This window comes from Petaurus breviceps, unplaced genomic scaffold, assembly GCF_028583685.1.
Source record: "Petaurus breviceps papuanus isolate PSGF00001 unplaced genomic scaffold, PetGlider_PUasm1.0 174, whole genome shotgun sequence".
NCBI classification, from domain to species: domain Eukaryota; kingdom Metazoa; phylum Chordata; class Mammalia; order Diprotodontia; family Petauridae; genus Petaurus; species Petaurus breviceps.
Genome location: NW_027185761.1, coordinates 63,993,528 through 64,012,018, shown reverse-complemented (window position 1 = coordinate 64,012,018; position 18,491 = coordinate 63,993,528). Strand labels below are relative to the sequence as shown.

Here is an 18,491-nt window from a genome sequence, read left to right as displayed (position 1 = left end):
TGGAGTCTAAATCTGGAGGGTCAGAAATGGAGCAGGGAGAGAAATGAAGGGCAGAACATCTCAGACCACAGGTTCTTATCCTGGGCTCCACAAGCCCCTGGAATGTGGATGGGAAACAAGTGTATCTTTATTTTTCCTGCTCTGATTTCCTTTGTAAATCCTTTGTGTTTCATTTTTTGCATTTAAAAACATCGTTCTGAGAAGGGGCCCATTGGTACCACCAGACTGCTGCCTAAGGGGTCTCTGATGACCAAAAAAACCTCCCATAACAAACAAGAGGTAGGAGCTGAGAAGGACCGTTGAGGTCTCTTAGTCTCAACACTTTTCATTTAAATTTTTTTTCAGTTATCAAGCATTTAGTTTTTCATCTATTCTCCTCTACCCTACTGAAGAAAAAAAAAGGAAAAAGACAAGCTTTATACCACACAAGTGTACTCAAGCAAAGTAAATATATTGGCCCTTACTGGCCATGTCCAAAACTGTATGCCTCATTCTGGGCCCTAAGTCCACCACCTCCCTTGTCCTCAGTCTTCTGGACCAGTGATTGCTCACCTCATTGACCAGAATTCTTAAGTCTTCCCAAGCATTCTAATCATGCAAGACCAAACAGTCAGTGCAATGAGTGGAGGAGGCGGGTTCAGGGCCCAGGCTGGGACAGGAGGCAGCAGGTTCAGGGTTCAGGAGGCATGAGTGCCCAGGAATGTCATTATGCCCAGGAAGTTCTGAAGGTCAGACTTGGAGCCATGTTTCACATCCCCCTCGCCCCCCCAGCCATTTCCTGTGCATGTCGCACCAAGCTAGGAGGCTTCTCGCTTCGTAGGTCCGGAGGGTTGTGCAGACATATTTTAAGATGCTTTGCAAAGCTTGAAGTGCTATCTAAATGCTTTTCTTACTAGCGCTTGCTGTTATGAGCTGGACCCTGGTGTGGACAGCAGAGGAAAGTGGCCTGAACAGACGGGGGTGGGGGGGGCCTGGAAGCAATGAGATGTGTTGCTTGTAGGGACTGGCACTCACTACAGGCCCAGCCACAGCGGAGGGCTTCAACACTGGCTGGGAGTGAGTTAACTCAAGGAAATGACCGTTAGGATCCCATCTCTGGTGAGTAAATGTGGTTTTTGTTATTATCTTCGTTTTTATTAAGTAAATGAACTTCCTGGTTTTCTCTCCCTCGAAGTCAGCCAGAAGGGAGAGAAAATGGACTTGCACTTGGGAGCTTGGCTTTGCCTTGAGGAAGTGTTTGAGATGTCCTGATACAAGTGGCTGTTATCCTGATTCTACCAAGCTTTAACTAGTGGTTTGGCTCTGACCTTGGGGTCTGGTGACAAGCCAGCTAACCTGGGACAGGTGTGGCCTGAGACATAAGGACTGACAGGTACTCCTGGATGAAAACTCTGCACTGTAGCAGTGAGGGGCGGGGGTCTTGTGCCAGGACATCTCCTCTGGCCTTCTTGACTTGAGAACCACATATTAACATTAACCAGGTTCTACCATTCTATTTTCTTTTGTTAAATACTTCCCAATGACATTTTAATCTGATTCTCCTTTTGGGCTTCAGAGCGGCCTGGGCAAGCAGGTCCCTTTTAAGGACCACACTGGGCCCATGACATGAGAACTGTGGAATTTTCATTTTAAGAGAGAAATGAGAGGAAGGTGCCCCAAACATTTCACCAAGCAGCCTAGATTTGGACTAGAAATAAGAGGACTTTATTTTCCAGAAGGCTACACTGGTTCAACCCACCCCTACACTGGGGTCCACTCAAATGGCTCCTTCCAAATGGAAACTCCCTGGCTCCTGGAGGGTCACTGCAAAAACTCATTTTAGATAGATGTGCTCACTGGTGTGGGCCAGCCCTTCTGAAACTCTGCTACAGGTTTTCCTTGGGATTCATGGTGGGGGTCCTCAGCCCATCGTGTTTTCTCTTCCTTTCTCTTGATCTCCCAAAGTAGCCCCACTCATCAGCTATTCTCTGATCCAATCTGACCTAATTGGAGAATGTCTATCCTGTGCCCCAGTCTGTTTCCTGTTTGGGTCCACTCATGTGTACCTAGTTCATGTCCTGCAGCCAAAGGAAGGCATTTCTCATGATGGAATTTCAGACTCTGGGGCCCTTGGGGATGGTCTGCTCCACCCGTGTGGAGGGCCTATGTATAAGAAAGCTTGGAGGCCGCAGTGGGCCCCAGGCCTGAAAGCCCCCAGGAAGCAGTCCCAGATGCCCTCCTTCCTTTCAGAGGTAAGGAGGGCTAGTGATCAGTGCTTTGGCCCTGCTCTGGCATTCTCTGCTGGTCTCACAGCCCAAAGCCTTCTCTGTTACAATACCTGACAGATTTCTACAAGATCCCAAAGCCCTCCCTTCCCAAGCTGGCCAGTCGAAGTCCTCCAGGCTGGAGAGGAGAGGGGCTGATGCCCTCCTCAACAGGATGGCTTTCTCTAGACCCCTGTGGTTCACCATAGGCCCTGCCCCATAACCCAGGCTATGATCCATGATCTAGGGTCCTGGTGCTCACAAACGCTGCTGGTGCCCAGCCTGGGGGCAGCCTGAAGGATGGAAATGTTCTGGAGATGAGGCAGCTGGTGGCTACCTTCAATGCCAGCGGAGGCCTGCCTGTCTCTGAGGCCTGTTGAGGCCTTCAGACGATGAACTCCTGTACCCAGAGCCAGGAGAGGTGCAGGTTTGAATCTCGACATTTGCTCCTGTGAGTCCAGGAGACTCCTTTTTTGCATCTGGAAGATGGGGACAATACTTCTCCCAGCATCTTCCTTACAACAGCAGAGGCCATTGTTCTGGACACATGAAGGAACTACAGAAACCTGAGTGATTGTTACTGATGGACATCATGGCAGGAATCCGGGAACTCTAGATAAAACAAAAACACAGACGGGGAATCCAGAAGTCAGACTTCTAGTCCTAAAGCGTCCCTCAAAACCGTGTGATGAAGTAGGTCCTTGGAAAGCAAAAAGATGAGGGAGTTGTTTTTTTCTGGAAAGGTTATTACTGGGGTGGGGTGGAGGGTGGAGGGGGAATAACCGGGCCTGGCCAAGGACTACAGCCAGGACTAACATTGTGGGTCTAAACTGCCACGTCTGGAAAAGCTCTGAGCTAAGGCGGGAGAAACCTTGGGGACCATCGACTCCAACTACTCATTTTACGGATGGGAAAGCTGAGTCCCAGGGAGGTGTCCTGAGCCATGCAGGTAAAAAGCATCCGTGGCAGGATGCGGGTTCCCTGAATCTCAAGTTGGGTTCTGCCCCCTCTGCTGTGTGTCATAAAACATTAGCTGTGGAATGTGAGATGGACATTGGAGTCCACCTAATCCATGTAAGGACGTGGAATACGTAGACTGGATTAGATAAGGGAAGAAGGTAAGCTAAGACTTAGATAAGGAAACAGGCCCAGAGAGCATGGGGGAATTGTCTGTGGGGGAGAAGCAGAGCTGCAAGTAGCTAATGGATGGCCAGTGCACCGTGAAGTCTCCATTTCAAATGCCCTAAAATGATCCCTGGACACAAGGGGTCCTACAGGACAGATGCCCCAAGTAACAATTGAATCACACCCCTTCACATGCACAAGTGCACCCTAGAGGGGACCCCAAATCAGGAGAATGCCACAATAAACGGTCATTCACACGACATAATTAACACTAATCATTTTATTTGTCTTCTCAGACTTCAGCAGCCACTTGAGGGGACGGCTAATGTCCCCGATTTCAGTTGAGAGAAGTCTGCCCTGCCTAAGTTACTGTGCAAACATTACACATCTGGTGAGCAGCAGAGCCAGGACCCATCCCCGGTGCCCTGCCCTCCAGTCCAAGGTCCTGTGAACTGCCCCCACCCCCTCTGCCTTAGCAGCATCCTATCCAACCTGGGGCCCACATGTTGGGGACAGACCCAGGACTGCAGGCACACAGTACATGCAAACCATTCAAAGGTGGGGGATACTCTCTATTCTCTAAGGCCCACGAGATGCCAAGCTCATTCCAAGGGTCTCTGCCTGCCTGTCTATCTGTCTGTCTGTCTATCTATCTATCTATCTATCTATCTATCTATCTATCTATCTATCTATCTATCTGTCTGTCTGTCTGTCTCTCTGTCTCCCCATCAGTCTGTCCCTTTATCTAGTATCTATCAATCTATCTGTCATCTATCTATCTATCTATCTATCTATCTATCTATCTATCTATCTATCTATCTGTCTGTCTGTCTGTCTGTCTGTCTGTCTGTCTGTCTGTCTGTCTGTCAGTCAGTCTGTCTGTCTGTCTGTCTGTCAGTCTGTCTGTCTGTCTGTCTGTCTGTCTGTCAGTCTGTCTGTCTGTCTGCCTGCCTGTCTGTCTATCTATCTACCAACAATCTCACTCCAGCATAAAACTACCCCAAGAGCATCAATGGTGAAGGTTTGGAGAACAGAGTGTCCCCCAGCCCCCAACAACATCCAGGCAGAGAAAAGGAGCACAAAAGGGCAGTCTGGAGGTAGGGAGAGGACAGGCGGTCACGCTCCCCCAAGCCCAGTTGCCCATCAGGCTTTCCTGCTACATCATTGTCCCCTTCAGCTTTGGCTGAAGTGGGGAGCCCCTTGCCTTTGGGGGTTGCCTCTGTGCTTCTGGACAGCTCTGATTGCTCTGACATGCAGCCGGGTCACTTCCTTCTTTACAGCTCTCCCTCCATCCTCTTGGCTCTGCCCTCTGGCCCCTGGCACATTTGGAGACAGCTCTGGCGTTTCTCCATTCACCTGGCCCTGCTCCAAGGTTCAAACCCCTTTTCTTTCAACTCAGCCTCAGTCCTCGGATCAGGCTGGTTGAGTTTATCTGAGGTGAATTCTATGTTTAACAAACCACCGCTACCCTCCTGAAATCATGTTTCTCCCTCCTCATTGCTAAGGAGGAGTGGATGGGAGGCTTGATGCTTGAGAAGGGGCACTTTAGACCAGGGGCTTCTTAGATTGCATGTTCTTGTTACATTTCCAGAGGGATCACACTCGGAAAGCATTGTGGACATCATAGAGTATTTTGACAGAGACCCTGGCTGTGAATCCCAGGTCTCCGATTTGTTCCCTGGGTGACCTTGGACAAATCACTTAAACCTCTCTGGCCTCTGGTTTCCTCAAATGAAAAAGGAGAGTGTTGCACCAGATGACCAGATAAAAGTCTCTCCCTCCTTAACATCTATGACCCTGTGACCACTTTATAGATTAAATACAAGAAATGAGATGAAGCTTTGAATGTTTGAATCTTGGACTGTGAGGAGACCTTAGGGGACTATCTAGTCCAATGTCTCCTCTCCTCTTTTTTTACAGATGGGTAAACTGAGGTCCATAGAAAGGGACCTAAAGCTCCAGGTCAGAGAGTCAGTTCTCCCTCCTCTAGATCCTGTGATCTCAAAAGCATACCCACATTCTGCTATTAAAGGAAAAACAATGAAACCAACTGGGTACGGAGTACAGAATGAGAAAGATCATGTGGTCTTCAAAATTTAAAGTCTAATGGTGCAAGTGCCCCCAGAGCAGCCTTGATGAAAAGGTCCTGTCTTTCTCCTTCCAACAAGGTCTCCATACACCCTAGCCCCCACCTTTGTCTAGGCTAGGCCCTGTCCAGCAGGAAGAGTCTGGTCCCCATTTCAGTGCCTACTGGTTCCCAGTGCCCAGCCCTGGCTCCAGCTAGGGCCGCAAGGACCCCTGGGCCTTTTCCAGAATGTCTTCTCTGATCTTCGGGTAGTTGGGGTGCTCCTTCAATACCTGAGGACCAAGGGAGGGAGAGTCAACATCATGTGGGGTTCTAGGGACCAACAGTGGGGGAGCCGCCATGGGGAGTTCTAGGGACCAAAGGAGGGGGAGTTGCCATGGAGCGGGAAGGGGGCTTTCTCACTAGACCAAAGGTAGGAATTAGTCTTAGGCCAAAGAGGCAGCTTACACTGTGGCAAACCTCGATGGCTTCCACAAGTCTTTTGTCTTTTAGGTAGTTGAAAGCAAGTTTGAAACCTGGAGAAGAAAGTGCAAGTGACTGCATGGCACTGCTGGACACTGGAGACTGTCCATAGTCTCCCCCATCCCCTCTTCCAGGCTTTGTGAGGCTCCTGGAGGAACCAGCCAGGTCAGGCCTCTACCCCAGCCCAGCCTATCACAGCCAGGATCCTCTGATGGTGGAGAAGGCCCATGGCTGCTCAGATTTCTCGGCACCCTCACACAAGTGGGAGCAGCCCTGTCTTGGTCCAGGCCCACCATCCCATAGCAAGGTGGCTCACCAATAGAAGGGTTGGCCTGGTTGCTGTACTTCCAGGCCAGCTCATAGTTTCTGGCCGCATCCTTGTAGGACTGCTCCTTCTCCATGATGAGGCCCATGTACTCGTAGGCTTTGCAACATGACTGCAAAGACAGTGCTTTTTACAGTTGGCCAAGGTCGGCGGGGATCTGCAGGGAAGGTGTGACTGACCACGGAAGCCTAGGTTGGCCTGGGAACATGGAGGGCCCTCAGAGGGGGTCTAGTCTGAGCTCGTCCTTTGACAGACGCAGAAAGCGAGGGTAGTGAGATCCTGGCTGGGACTAGAACCCGGGCTTCCTCACTCCTGTGCTCTCCCAGGAGGCTGCTTGTTCGACCCTAACCAGTCACAGGGCCTCGGGCAAGTCACACTGTTTTTGGTTTTCAGTTTCCTCATCTGTAAAGTGATGCCTGACCCTCTTTGCAGACATGTGATTTGGATCAATGGGAAAGGAGATGGGAGAGCCCATGGATGGTGCTTAGAAATCTCCTAGGAGAGAAAGGGCTCCTTAGGACTCTCTCCTTTAACAGCAGGCAGTATGTTGTGAATGGAGAGCTGGCCTTGGAGCCAGGATTCCTGGGTTCCAGCCCCTCTTCTGACCTGGACTGGCTGAATGACCCTAGACAAATCACTAGGCCTCTCAGGGTTCTGAGTGGCATCGGCACAGGGGGCTTCCCTCTGTCAGTGAGATCCCAGGTCAGACTCCTTTCCCAGGCAGGGTGCTGAAGGCCTGCCCTGCTCCTCAGCCTCAGGCAGTCTGAGGAGCCCTCCCAGGGCCCCAAGAGGGTCTGGTGGCCCAGCTCACCTTGTTGTACTGAACACAGCGGTGAAGGAGCTCGGAGGCGATGTCAAACTTGCCGCTTTGGCAGTAGATGTCGGCCAGAAGGATCCAGCTCTTCTCCAGGTCCTCTGCATCAGCCAGGGCCCACGGAGCCTTGGCCAGCCTTTTGAGCTGAGTGCGGGCCTTGGGGATCTGTTTCAGGATCATGTAAGCCTGGGCCATTGCCAGGAGGGCTGGAACGCTTTCTTTCTGGAAAAAACAGTCCCCAAGAGCCCCATGCTTCTAAATCCAGAGGTCCCAAGAGTCTGGGACCTGGGGACACACCACATGCCCAACATCCACTCTCACTCCTAGTCTGGGTATTCAGAGGCCTAACATCTTCTATCAGCTGCCCAGGCCCCTCCCTGGGCAGCGGCCCATCCTACCAACCTTCCCCTTAGAATGGAGCCCCCTGACCCAGCATGCCAAGGCTGTGCTCTCTGAGTAACTCCATGCCATCCTTCTGGGCCTCTCTGACTGGGGGAGGCCAGGTGGCAGTGGGGGCAGACACCTCCTGTGCCAGATGAGGGCCAGCTTCTCCTCTCTCTGGGCCCAGGGACATCAGTGCCCCCATCTAATCTCTGGGCATTGTATACCAAATCAAACAGTTCAGAGAGACATATGTTCACAGACAGAGAATGGCGCGTACACACACACACACACACACACACACACACAGACATATAGGCCCTCAGAGGACTGCTGCTCCATATGTCTATGGCCCTTTTAGGGACCTTCAGCAGCAGAGAGCACAGGACATTAGCTTCTTTTGGGATGGAGGGCAGATGCTTCCGGGGAAGAGGACACACTTGGCAAGCCCTGACCTGCTGGGCCTGGGGTGGTGGAGGCCTCTCAGGGGCCGTCTCTAGAGGACACAGGGAGGCTAAGGGGCCCCAGGAGATCCTCCCACCCCAGGCCAGGCGCTCAGCCTGCCACCCTGCTCACTTCCATCTGGGCTATCTCGATGAAGGCCCCGAGGGCCGTCTCCACATTGGCCTTCTCCTTGGTGGCCAGAAGGCAGTGACTCTGCAGCATCTTCAGCTGGTCTTGCCCCTCTTTGTTGTGAGGGTAGAACTCCCGTAAGAGCTTTTCGGCAGTGCGGATCCCATGCTGCTCAGACTCCTTCTTCTCTGTGGAGCCGCTGCTGCTGGAGAATGAATGGTGCCCATGGGCCCTGTTACAGGGCCACCCTCACAGGCCTGGCGAGGGCCCTGCCCTGGGGCTACTGTCCTGTCCCCAGGATCCAGCTGGATTCTCCCTAAGGGGGCCTGGGCTGGGCCTAGGGCCTTCCCTCTGGGGCCAGGGCCCCGGCTGCCGGCCTAGGGTCACCTGTTCTCCATGGTGAGGGTCTCCAGCGCCTCTCCCCCCATGATCTCATTGTCTGGGTTGAGGCAGATCTGCACCATGTTGTATGTAGCTCTCTGGCCCCAGTCGCTGTCCTTGCGGGCCTTGTTGAGGTACTTCAGGGCTTCGTTGGGCTGTCCAATGTGCCTGGGGGAGGGGGCAGGGGCAAGGGTGCTGACCAGCAATGCCAAGCCCCCAGGGCTTTCCCCAAGGCTGGTCAGCATCGCCCAGGGATCAGTCACCTCCAAAGCCCAGGGGCTCGATGGTCATTGTTCTTTACCTACCACCTGCTCTGGCAACTCTGAGCCCTTTCCTGGACAAACACATTCCACTCACATGCTGGCTTTCTCCCCTAGGCTGCATGTCTCAGCCTCAGTTTCTCCATCTGGAAACCTGAGCTCAAGAACCGCTTCCTGACACATCCTGGCTGGGCCACCATGCAGTTACTGTTCAGGGCTCCCAGGGATGGCAGTGCTAGCCAGCATTGGCGGAGGGAGCTTCCTCACCTGGGACGTCCTTCTTTTCATAGAATCCCAGGCGCTGACCTTACCCCCTCTATCCTTATTGAGATAACTCCACAAGGTTGTTCTAAGGAAGAGAAGGGACAAGCCTCATCCTGCCCCTGCCCCTACCCTCCCACCCCCCAGCAGGCTCAGGCTCAGCCTGGAGGGAGACAGAAGGGGGCAGCCTGCCCCTGCCCCCCAGCCCACCCCCGCCCCACCCCGGCCAGAGACCCCATGGAAACACACCAACAGTAAATGCCTTTGCAATAGTTAAAACCCGGCTCCAGCGGAATCCGACTGGACACTTTCTTGGACAGCTCAAAGAAGGCCGGGGCGTCGTCAAGCTTCCCGCTCCGTCTCAGTAGGTCAATCAATTTGTTTAACACTGAAAAATTGTCTTAAAGGAAAAACAGAAAGGGCAGGGCCCCCATGGCCATCAAGGCCGGAGACTCAGCATCCTGGGTCACAAGGAGGGAGGGGAGGTGGTGGAGAGGGGGAGACCCAGCTGGGACAAAGCTTCGGGGCTCACGCTGGTGAGGGCCACACAGTACAGTGAAACCAGGCCTGGATCCGGAGTCCTGAGTTCAAATTCTGGCTCTTACCGCCTAAGAAAATTTGGGCCAAGCCCTTGATGAACAGTTTTCTCATGGGTAAAATGAAGGGGTGAACCGGACAAGTCTAAGGAAGCCGTTGGCCTCCAAATCTTGGATAACCTATATTGAGTTGCTTACTGTCTCTGGGTGGGGGATGGGCACGACCTGTCTCCCTCCAACCCACAAAGGAGTCTGGGATCTCAGGTGGCTGACTAGTCCCGGGGCCAACAGACAAGCCCTAGGCGCTCCACTTGGCGTTGTGGTCATGTTGTAAACGTGACTTCTGGGGTGGGGGGGAGCGGCGTTGACCGCTGTTCAGGCAGTCCCCTGAACAGGCCCTCCCCTCCCCCTCTGCTCCTGATGTCCCTCTACTTCCTGGCCTGGCAAAGCTCCCCAGGGATGCTGTGGGCGGCCTGACTCTCCTTGGGACACCTCTCCGAGCCCTGCTTCCATCCCCAGTCTTTCTAGCCAAAGAGCCACATGGAGAAGAGCCAAGTAATGGGAGGGGCTTGTGAAGGGCATCTTTCCATTAGTTCATTCTTTCACTTTTCCTCAGTGCTTTTTTGATGGGACTGAGGGAAGGACTCAGGCAGAAGGGAGAGAGCCCTGGGATGAGGGTCGTGGTTCCCTTTCCCCCTAGTTAGCTGTGGGTCCTTGGGGAAAGTCAGTAACTTCTCTGGACCTCAGTTTCCCCTGCTATCACATGAAGGAGGGTGGGCTGGGCGACAGCCCTTCTAGCTCTGCCATTCTGTGTCTGTGAATGGAGATTGCTTCGTCTGGAGAAATGAGGATTTAGCCCTGGTTCAGTTTTTTTGAGGCTGGTGACCATCAGCTGCACAGCTACAGCAAGAGCCATGGGTGAGAGGATGATGGCCTGGGAGGAGGGTGTGTCTGCACACCCTGCTGACTCTGGGACTGAAGACACGCCACCTGTCACTGCAGAACACTGACCTGGGATTTTAAGGATTTGTGGGGGATGAGAGACACAAGATCGGGGGACTCATCATAGAGAAAGAGACCCCAGATGGCCCTGGCATGGTGGACCCTGCTTCTAATGGCTGATCCTGGTGGGGAGGGGCAGCCAATCCTGCCTTGGGGAGGGGCTGAGGTCTCAGGAAGCAAAGTAAGGCCTTTGGGCAGAGTGGGGACACTAGGTCACAGGGAATCCTCTTAGGTGACACGTGGGGCTCCAGGAGGAACCGTGCAGTCTCCTTCCAGCTGGAGGTGAATGCACCAGACTCCTGAGATTACCCAGAGCTCAGTGTCAAGCCCATCTCTAAGCTGAGCTGCTTCATGGCTCTCCGCACACACGTCTGGTGGGCAGTTGCCACTGAACACACCTACAATTGAACTCATTCTATCTCCCCCAAACCTAATCCTCCTGTGTCTTCACAACAGGGAAGGGAAGCGGGGCACGTTAAATGTTGGACATGGTAAATCTGAAGTGTTGATGGGATGTTTGGTGGCGGGGAAGCCTGGGAGGCTGGAGAGGCCAGACTGGTGTTCAGAAGAGAGACTGAGGCAGGATCCATGGATCTGAGAGTCGTGTGCCAATGTGGTCTGCCCTGAGCTATCACTCTGGAGCAGGAAGGCACTTTTACAGATGAGGAAACTGAGGCCAGAAGAAGCGAAGAGATAGCCAAAGGGCACACGACTAGCAGCTTTCAGAGGCTAGATGTGAATCTGGGTCTCTCCTGGCCCCAGTTCCTTTCTTATATATGAGCTGCTTCTCTTGGGCACCAACAGAAAGAAACTGGCAGAGGATGCACCCCTCCCCAGAAGGCTTTCAGTGACAGGGAACTCCCTACCTCCCAAAGAAGCTTCGTACGGCAAAGGTTTGAGCCCGCCCCCCTCCCCATCCTTGGTGCCCTCCTCTGCATGGGCTCTAGTCCTCCACGTCCCTCTGCAACGCTTGGGGTGCCCAGGATTTAAGGCTATGACTGTCCAGATGAGGGCCCAGTACAGGGGGCTGCCACCACCTCCCTGAGGACCCTGGACTCCAGAGCCCACTGGCTTTGGGGGCTTCCCTCGATCACTCAGGAAGGAGCTCTGATCCCTGTTTTACAAGGGGGTCCAGGTATCTGTGGTGCCTGCAGTACCCGTGCCCTGGGCCAGGGGGAAGTAAGAGCCTGTTTCCTCACCTGGAGCCTTTTGAAGCACCTGACGGTACAGATTGATAGCAGTTTCATATTTCTGTTTTCTGAACATCAGGTCTGCCATCATCTATGAGAGAATAGATGCACCCTTCAGCATTCATCTCCACATCTGTGAGTCCCATTGGGAACAGAAGCCTTGACTGCTGGAGAGCTGAGAGGCTGTGCTAGACCAAGGCTCTCTGGACAGAGGCAGCCTCTAGCCCTCCCTGCGGCTCTCTGGTGGTCAGAGTGGGGCTCTCTCCTGTGGCCTTGGGGGCCTCCAATGGAGGCCTCTGCCTCACTCCTGACTAATGTCTTCTTTTCCCTCTCTCTGGTCCCAAAGGACCTGGCCCCTAGGAGCTGGGGAGGGTCTCCCCAGAGGGAGCCACTCTATCCCTGACCTCTTCCCCACCCTAACGATGAGCCCATTGCAGGCAGGGTCCAGGGATATCGGTTCTTTGCCTCCTTCCTGCTCCCTCCACTCCCTCACCTGAGGCTGGGCAGGGACGAGGGGCAGAACTCACAGCAGTTAGAAATTTTGAAATGGGACTGCTGGTGAAAGGAGAGGCAGTGGAAGCATGGCTGACATGAGGCCTATGGATGGTCTGTGGATTTAATTTAGTCAGAGGCTCATTAGCCAGCTCCGCCCCTTCTCTGGCCCTGGTGCCCAGCGCTGGGCACACCTCCCAGCTGGGGAGGCTGTGGCTGGAGGGGCCCTAGAGGAGCCCCCCAGGTGTCTGTGGGGACAGTATGCACTCCCTACCTGCCTACTAGGGTTTTTTCCCTTATGGGAATATCCCGTTTAAGAAAAATGGGGCAAAAAGTAGTCAAGAGGTCTTCTGAATGCAAGCCCTGCCTCTGCCTGGATGTTTGGTGCCAAGGGGAAGAGCTGCCCGCTGTGGAGAGAGGAAAAAGGAAGCCTCCTCTGGCTGGAGAGGGGCACCAGGCGGGGCCCTTACCACAGAGGCGGTCTCATGGCTTTGGTCACTCTGCAGAAGGATGGAACAGTGATGCTCACAGGCATCCAGGTCCCCCTGCATCAGGTACAGCTGGGCCAGCTCCAGCATCACCTGGTGAGAGAAGGACAGCAGCTGTGGCCAGTGCCAGCCAAGGAGGCCTTCACCTGCATTGGGATCGGGCCGGGCTCACTGCCCTCCTCCCAGCGGTGGGAGTGGGGACCCTTGGAGCTCATGGACCTCAGTTTCCTTCACTGTAAAAGGAGAGTGTTGGCCTTCACAACCTCTGGGGCCCCTTCCACTTCCAGACCTGTGATCCTGAGATTTAATGGGCAGCTACACGTCTGAGCCTCCATTTGCTCATCTGGAAGAGGGGGACAAGGAGATTTAGACTTTTACAGGGTTGTTTCGATAGGAAGTAGGGGATCAGATAGTTCCTCCTCTCTGGAGACCAACCCCATGGTTCTCCAGAGGGGAGGTCAGGCTGCCCAGACTGCCCTCTAAAGAACTGGTGTCTCCGTGTGTGCATTTCTCCCTCTGCTTTTAAGGCCATTTCCAAGAAGGTGACTCATGTATCCAAATATGACTCAAATAATCATCCTAAAAAGGCCCATCAGAGCCTCAAATGTGGTATCAGGGGATGGTTATACTCTCCATAAAGGGATCTCCCCAATCAATCTTTCAATAAGCATTTATTAAGCACCTACTGTGTGCTGGGCCCTGGGGGTACGAAGGTGAAAATGAACCAGTCTGTGCCCTCCAAGACCTTGCATTCCATCAAGGGAGAGAGAAGGTGAGAGCTCAGAAGTGTGTGGGGCATCATCAAGGAGAGCCTGGAAACTCAGGCCCTCACTCCCTGAGGGGCAGAGCAGGGGATGCCCTAAGGCTGTCCCAGCAGAGAGCGGCAGACACATCGTCTGGCTTGTTTGGGGAGCCTGTGATGTCACTGACGTACAGTGGGGCCCTGACCCAGGCCGGGCTGCATCCTGGGTCTTCCTGACCACAGGGGCAGCTCTCTGGCCCTCACACTCCAATGACCTCCATCCAGAGAATACCAAAACAAGGTAATTTGGGGGAGGGGAGCAGGAGAGGTCTCCTTCTTGGACCCTGTTCAAGCCTGATGAGGCTCTTGTCCAGTCTTCCTGCCTGGTGTTTCGGTCAGTATGGGGCTGGCACTTTGTTGTTTGGAGTCCGGTTTTTTGCATGAAGGAGCACTTTGCTGACCGCCCCCATTCTTCCCTGGCCTGCTCACCCTCCCTCCGGCTGAGAACCCCAGACATTTGGAAGGTGATTCACAGTGCTAAGTGGTTCCCACAAGCTCTTCTTGGGGCCTCCCAGTACGAAGGAGCTCTCCCCACTTAGCACCCCCATCATTCCCTAACTCTGGCTCTGGATCACAGCCCTGCTGGGCCTCATCAGTCATCTGGGCTTAAGTGTCAAGCCCTGTTGGAAGGCACCATGGTCACTGTCCCCTCATTTCCGTAAAGGGAGCACATGAGGATGCCAAACATTCGGAGGACCTTTATGAACAGCTTCTTAGCGCAGGAACCGATGCTGGCTGTGAGAGCAGGGCTGTGAAAGGTGGGAGCTGAGTCCAGGGGGGAGGGAGGAGGCCACAGCTTTCTGCTTAAGGCGGGGTGGGCTTGGGGGCTCTGGCAGGGCGTCTTGGGGCCTCCAGCTCTCTTTGTATAAAACGATGCAGTGCCCTCCCCTAGCCAGGCCAGTCTTCACATGCCCTTAGCAGGCAACCTCGGGACACCTGCCTGGTGGGATGGCCCCCAAGCACCGCTTCATCTTCCCTCTCCCCATCCTTCCTCCAGATTTCCCTAGTTCTGGGCAGGGCACCACCAACACTCTGCCATGCTCAGCCACCTCTCATGCCCTCTCTCAAGCATCACAGCTTCACTCTGAGTCACCCTCCACCCTTCCCATCCCACCAGGCTCGAAGTCTTGACCCTTCTTTTGTCTTCACTGGATGCTGCCCCAGGTTGGGCCCCCTTGCTTTTCAGCCAGATTATTGCAATTGATTCCTAATCAGGCTCTTCCTCCTCCAATCCATTCTCCACCTAGCTGTCACTGCCCTGTGAAAATCCATAGCTCCCTACTGCCTCTAGGACAAATGCCTGGGGGTGCTGAGTGCCCTCCACAGTCTAGCTTCAGGCACCTTCCCAATCTGCCTTCCATTCCCCACACTTGACTTTGACTCTTCTGTCTCTGTGCTTTAGGCAGGTGGTCCCTCCTATGCCTACAATGCCTTCAGCTTCCAGACTGTACCAAGAGGCCACCTCCTACAGGAAGCCTTCCTTGCATGCCCTGGTTGTGAATGCTTTCTCCTTCCTGAAGTTACCTGGTGTTTATTTAGTTGTGTACATACCTCAAGCCCCCCACTGCCTCTCCCAGGCCCCTGTCCCCCAATACTGGGTCTTGGAGGCTGGGATTTATCTTGCTCTCCAATACTTGGCATGGTGTCTTATAAAGGCTTGTTGAATTAAATTGAGTTGGCTTTCTAAAGTCAGTCATTCAGAAAAAGAAATCAAATCCAACCAGTCATCCAGGTCAGTCAATAAGCATCTGGTGAGTGCTTTGCTTTGTGCCAGGCTCTGGGGATCTAGAGAAAGCCCTCAGGCCCCCTGGGCTGGGTCCTCCTTCCCCCCAGGAATCCTGCATTGGGAAATCTCATCACCCAACAGGCTCAGGCTCTTCTGACTGGAGGGCAGAGCCACCAGCTCCAAACGCCTGCAGGAGGGAGCCCTAGGTCAGCTCTTACATTTCCCACCCTGGAACCTCTTGGGACTTTCCTGTCAGGCTGGGTACCTTCTCACTGCCCCTCCCCCTTCAGCTCCCTTGGCCAAGAGAACAACAGCTCCTTGAGGCCAGGCCCCATCCTACAGGTCTTTGCCTTCCCAAGGCTTAGCTCAGGACCTGGCAGGTAGGTGCTTAATGCACTCAGATGACATTCTAACCTGAATACTGGGGATAACCTAGAGTAGGTCCAAGGTGGTGTGAGAGAGGAAGGCCTCCCGAGAGTCCCCAGGGCAGTCTCTGACTCGCTTGTTCAATCACATTCAGAGGGCATTTTTCCTACCCAAGAATTACAAGGAAAGTCATTTCATTATGGGGAAAAAAAGCATTGCAAACACCACCTTTCTATTTATGGCCTTTCTGGAAGGATTCCAAGGAACAAATTAGTACTAGCTAGAGGAGAAGGAACAGGCCCTTCCCAGCTCAGGCCCCAGCCCGGGATCGGCTCAGGGTTCCTGGCCAAGGCTGCAGCCCTCACTCACCTTGTTGTCTATCGGGGAGTAGGTCAGGGCATCCTTATAGGCCTTGACGGCCTTTGGGTAATCCCTCTCCGAGAGGTACTGCTCCCCAAACTGGGCACAGATCCAGGAGGCCAGTTGCTTCTGGGAAGGGAGTATCTCAGGCTGCTCCAGGGGCACCCGCTTCAGTATTCTAGACTGGATGTCCAATGCCTGCAGGGACCAGTGGGACACATTCAGATGGGGGGTACTGACTGGCACCTGGGTCTATTCACTTGTCCTTCTGAGTGCCTGCCAAGCCTGTCCCTTGTCAGAAATAGTGACAAAAGTGGACATTTCTGTAACTGGGTAAGAGTCACAAAGCATTCTGCATACACTGGCAACAGCTCTGTTAGGGGGACGGATGATGGCCAGCAAGAGGGGGAGTGACTTGTCCAGGGTCACACAGCTAACAAGTGTGTGAGGTGGGATTTCCCAATGCCAAGTCACATGCTGCCTCTCAAGGCCCACCCCCGAATTCCCCCCTCAGTGTCAGAATGTGGGCCCTGAAGGACCTGGGAAGGCCGCCAGAGCCACACAGGTGCCTCCCTTCCCCTTGGGTGGTGAGGGCTCGGACTGTCCAGCACCGTGGCTCTGCTCCCGACCTCCAGGTCTTAGTGAGGCAGGAGCAGAGCGCACACCGGCCTACCTTGTTCAGTGTTTTCATCACTTCCTCCCTTTTGTGATTCTTGTACACCTTGGCTAGTAAAAGCAAGCATTTGACATCGTTCATCATGGACGGGATATCATTCACTAGAAAGCAGAGAAAGGTCTTCCGAGTGCTGGCGCCCAGGTGAGCGCTCCCGGGCGGTCGGCGGGGTGCGGGGCGTGGTTGGGTGCAGGGCGCCGGGTGCAGGCAGGCCGGGCGGGAAGTTGCCACGTGCGGGGCTCCAGGTGCTGGGAGCCGGGCAGGGGGCGCCAGGTGCGGGGTGGCTTCCCTGCGCACGCACACAGGCTGCCCTGGGACCCTGAGGCGACCCCCGTGAGAATCCAGGAGCCTGCCGACTCCACACCTCTGCCCCTCCCCAGGCAGCCGAGGGCGGCGAGGCGGGCGCGGCCGGGATTCGGGACGCCCTCCAAGGCACACATACCGAAGTCGTGGTCCAGGGCCTGCTTCAGCACCTTCTCTGCCTTGTTGAATTTCTTTAGCTTCAGGAGCAGCTCGGCGAGGTCGCAGCACAGGAAGTCCTGGCCGCTGATCTTCTGCGCGGCTTCGTAGTAATTGATGGCCTTGAGAAAAAGACACGAAGTCTCAGTGGCCCGCCTCCGGAGCGGCACTGGGAGGGGACCTGGGCATCAGGCTGTGCCTGTCTGCTATACAAAGGAAAGGCTGAGCAGGCCCTGGTTTATCCCAAGAGGAGGGTTCTCTGTTTGGTACCTCCCATGGGGCAGAGGTGCACTTGGCATCTGTCTTCTGTCCTCCAGACCCTCCGGGAAGGCGTCCTGTCCTTTCTGAACTAGGATTCCCTACGCTGGAACCAATCCCCTTTGTGTGTGTGTGTGTGTGTGTGTGTGTGTGTGTGTGAGAGAGAGACAGAGAGAGACAGAGAGAGACAGAGATCAGCTCATAGACAAGGCGAAGGAAAAAGGCGTGCAAGGTTTCCTGGTGGGGGGATTGAACCCCCACAGCAAGGACCCAGTCTCCCCAGCCCGCGCCCCTGCTGACCTTGTTATACTGGTGAGTTTTCACATAGGCTTGCCCAATCCTGCTGACCAGGGAGGCGTCGTGAGGATTTTTTTGGTAGGCTTCATCATACACCTCCAGGGCCTTCTCGGGCTGACCGGGAGGGTGCAAAGAAAAGGCTATTTCCAGCAGCCCGCACCCCCCAGGGGCTGTGCCCCGGGGCCCAGGAGAATCTCTCACCTCCTGAATATTCATGAAGGCATCGCCCAGGAGGAGACTGGTGTGGGGGCCTGGCAAGTGTTCACAGAGTTCCCTGCAAAAGAAACCCGAGTGGATGCGGTGGGAGCGCCCCAGCCTCTGGGCCTGGGGACTTGGGCACCCTGGTGGAATCCTCTGTTCCTCTGGGGCTTTTTTCATACATGTTACTTCATCCCACAGAGTCCCAGAGTGTGGGAACTGGAAGGAAGCTTCTTGGGCACCTGCTCCAAGAGCCCTATCATACAGAAGATAGAACCTAGGTCCAGGGAAGGGAGGGACTGGCCGTCCAGGGAGTGAGCTTCACAATCCACCCGTGAGGGGGCCAAGGCAGTGTTATTCCCATTTGACAGATGAGGGACTGAGATCCAGAGAAATCCAAGTTGGCTGATGATCATATGGTCTGGTGTAAGCTTAGGACTCTCCTCCTGCTGTGTTTGTTCTCACTGGGCTGACCATGGCAAGCCAGGCTCCTTCATGACCTCCAGTGACTCCCTATTACATCCAGGGCCAAAGGCCCCTGTTACGTACTGGTCCCCTTCTCCACAGGTCAGTCCCACTCTGCGTCTTGTGGTTCCTCATATACCATCTCCTGCCTCCATACCTCACTCCCCAAGGGTGCCTATTGTGGCCCAGGAAGGCCTCATCAGTGCCACAGGGACACACCCCCAAGGGTGCCTATTGTGGCCCAGGAAGGCCTCATCAGTGCCACAGG

At 54.3% G+C, this 18,491-nt stretch overlaps 1 protein-coding gene across 4 annotated transcripts in view; it reads right to left on the bottom strand.

Annotated features, from left to right (window-relative positions):
- Window positions 1-4,687: 4,687 nt before the first annotated feature.
- TTC21A (tetratricopeptide repeat domain 21A) overlaps window positions 4,688-18,491 on the bottom strand; it is a 42,340-nt gene continuing 28,536 nt past the window's right edge. For all 4 annotated transcript variants that reach the window (XM_069084328.1, XM_069084329.1, XM_069084330.1 and 1 more), the window contains 14 exons: window positions 17,762-17,834; window positions 17,564-17,674; window positions 16,989-17,127; window positions 16,547-16,650; window positions 15,883-16,071; window positions 12,602-12,712; window positions 11,649-11,730; window positions 9,161-9,311; window positions 8,397-8,558; window positions 8,013-8,214; window positions 7,053-7,277; window positions 6,233-6,353; window positions 5,902-5,969; window positions 4,688-5,726 (listed from right to left, as the gene is read on the bottom strand). In XM_069084328.1, the coding sequence (XP_068940429.1) occupies window positions 5,649-5,726; window positions 5,902-5,969; window positions 6,233-6,353; window positions 7,053-7,277; window positions 8,013-8,214; window positions 8,397-8,558; window positions 9,161-9,311; window positions 11,649-11,730; window positions 12,602-12,712; window positions 15,883-16,071; window positions 16,547-16,650; window positions 16,989-17,127; window positions 17,564-17,674; window positions 17,762-17,834 (1,816 nt within the window). In that variant the 3' untranslated portion in view covers window positions 4,688-5,648. The remainder of the gene's footprint in view (window positions 5,727-5,901; window positions 5,970-6,232; window positions 6,354-7,052; window positions 7,278-8,012; window positions 8,215-8,396; window positions 8,559-9,160; window positions 9,312-11,648; window positions 11,731-12,601; window positions 12,713-15,882; window positions 16,072-16,546; window positions 16,651-16,988; window positions 17,128-17,563; window positions 17,675-17,761; window positions 17,835-18,491) is intronic.